General features: G+C 52.1%; 1 protein-coding gene across 1 annotated transcript in view; it reads right to left on the reverse strand.

Annotated features, from left to right (window-relative positions):
- Positions 1–1,882: 1,882 nt before the first annotated feature.
- Positions 1,883–2,210, reverse strand: part of YIF1B (Yip1 interacting factor homolog B (S. cerevisiae)) — a 10,481-nt gene continuing 10,153 nt past the window's right edge. The window contains exon 9 of the mRNA XM_010849309.1: positions 1,883–1,928. Coding sequence (XP_010847611.1) covers positions 1,883–1,928 — 46 coding nt within the window. The remainder of the gene's footprint in view (positions 1,929–2,210) is intronic.

Raw genomic sequence — 2,210 nt, forward strand, 5'->3', positions numbered from 1 at the left:
TGGGGGGGTGGATAGGGAAGGGCTGGGCTGGAGAGGGACTCCCAAGGACACCTAGCCTCACAGCAATTGGAACAAATGACTCAGGCCCCCAACTCAACCCTAAGCCTAATCTGGGCCCCACACAGTGTGGGGAGGGAAGGCTGGGTTCCCGTGGCTGTCCCTTCTACTAAGTGCTCCCTCCCCCAGGGTGAGGCCAAAGGGCTACACTTGGACTTGAGCTATACCTGGACTTGTGCTATACTGCCTGGGTTTGAATCTTAGTTCTAATCTGTTCATTACTGTTTCTGCTCCTCACCATCTTTTTTTTTTCTTTTTTTGGCTGTGCTGGGTCTTCACTGTGGCACAGAGACTTTATTTGCAGCACATGGACTTAACTGCTATGTAGCATGTAGGATCTTAGTTCTCTGACCAGAGATTGAACCCATGTCCCTTGTATTGGTAGGCGTATTCTTAACCACTGGACCAACAGGGAAGTCCTGCCCCTCATCATCTTAACTGGTCCCTCAGTTTTCTCATCTGTAAAATAGGGATAGCCACCATACCTACCTTTTACTTAAAAACCAAACACTATAAGTACTGCTAGTAACTGTGTGGAGGCATGGTTGTAGGAAACTAATCCATTTGATTCTTACATCAACGCCATATGGTAGTTATCATTTACAGATGAGGCACAGAGAGGGGAAGTAACTTCCCCAGATCATTCTGTTGTTGTTTAGTTGATAAGTGGTATCCAACTCTTTTGCAACCCCATGGACTGTAGCCTGCCAGGCTCTTCTGTCCATGGGATTTCCCAGGCAAGAATACCGGAGTGGGCTGTCATTTCCTACTCCAGGGGACTTTCCCGACCCAGGGGTTAAACCTGCATCTCCTGCAATGGCAGACAGATTCTTTACCACTGAGCCCTGGGAAGCACTGCTGCTGCTGCTAAGTTGCCTCAGTCGTGTCAGACTCTTAGCGACCCCATGGACTGCAGCCCACCAGGCTCCTCCGCCCATGGGCAGCACTACTAGGTAATAAAGATGGACTTCAAATCATGAGACTGGTTCCCAAGTTCATGCTTTTCTTCCTTTCAGACTCTGCTTCTCACCAGGCCAGAGGCAATGTTATAGTGAGTTAATGTACAAGAAGCCCTTGGAACAGTGCCAGGCACAAAAGTACACAAGGAGTGTCAGTACTATCGTGGTACAGAGAGCATGCAGAGGCACCCTTTCTCTCATTTCTTCAAGTGCAAGCATCTGACCCTTTAGGGGAAGCTAGTTGGATTTCCCTGGTGGCTCAGACAGTAAAGGGTCTGCCTACAAGGCGAGAGACCTGGATTTGATCCCTGGGTAAGGGAAGATCCTCTGGAGAAGGAAATGGCAACCCACTCCAGTACTCTTGCCTGGAAAATCCCATGGGTGGAGCGTGGTAGGCTACAGCCCATGGGGTCACAAAAAGTCAGACAGGACTGAGTGACTTGTTTCACTTTTCAACAGTGCTAGTAGTCCCCTCCCCAGAAATCCACACCAGCCCATACTCCTCTCCCAACCCCAAGTCCCTTGGACTGAAAGGAGATCAAACCAGTCTATCCCAAAGGAAATCAGTCCTGAATATTCACTGGAAGGACTGATACTGAAGCTGAAGCTCCAATACTTTGGCCACCTGTTGCGAAGAGTCGACTCTCTGGAAAGACCCTGATGCTGGCAAAGATTGAAGGCAGGAGGAGAAGGGGACGACAGAGGACGAGATGGTTGGATGGCAATACCGACTCAAATGGATATGAGTAAGCTACAGGAGAAGGTGAAGGACAGAGAACCCTGGCTTGCTGCAGTCCCTGGGGTCGCAGAGGCGGACACGACTGAGCGACTGAACAACACAGGGTGGGTGAGGTGGCGGGGAGCAGTTAACCTTCCACCCTCCCCGTTTCTGAGAGCACCAGTTGGGCGGTGCTGGGGTGGGGCAATGAGTCAGGGTTAAGGACTTTGAACAGAGGTTGGGTGGGGCTCCTCAGAACTTCCTGGCTGGCCCACGGCCCCTTCCCAAGGCCCGCCCCCTACCCTCGCAGCCCTGCTCCAGCCCTCTGGCCCTGTACACACACCTTCTCTCATTACCATGGAGTTCGACCTGTCGGCAGGTGCGCTGCTGTGGAGTGGGGAGCTTGAGGGCCAGAATCAAACCCAAGGGTCTGCCTCCGGGGAGGGGGGGGGGGCGGATTTTCTGTGCCTGCGCAG

Source organism: Bison bison, unplaced genomic scaffold (assembly GCF_000754665.1).
Source record: "Bison bison bison isolate TAMUID 2011002044 unplaced genomic scaffold, Bison_UMD1.0 scf7180017864280, whole genome shotgun sequence".
NCBI lineage: Eukaryota > Metazoa > Chordata > Mammalia > Artiodactyla > Bovidae > Bison > Bison bison.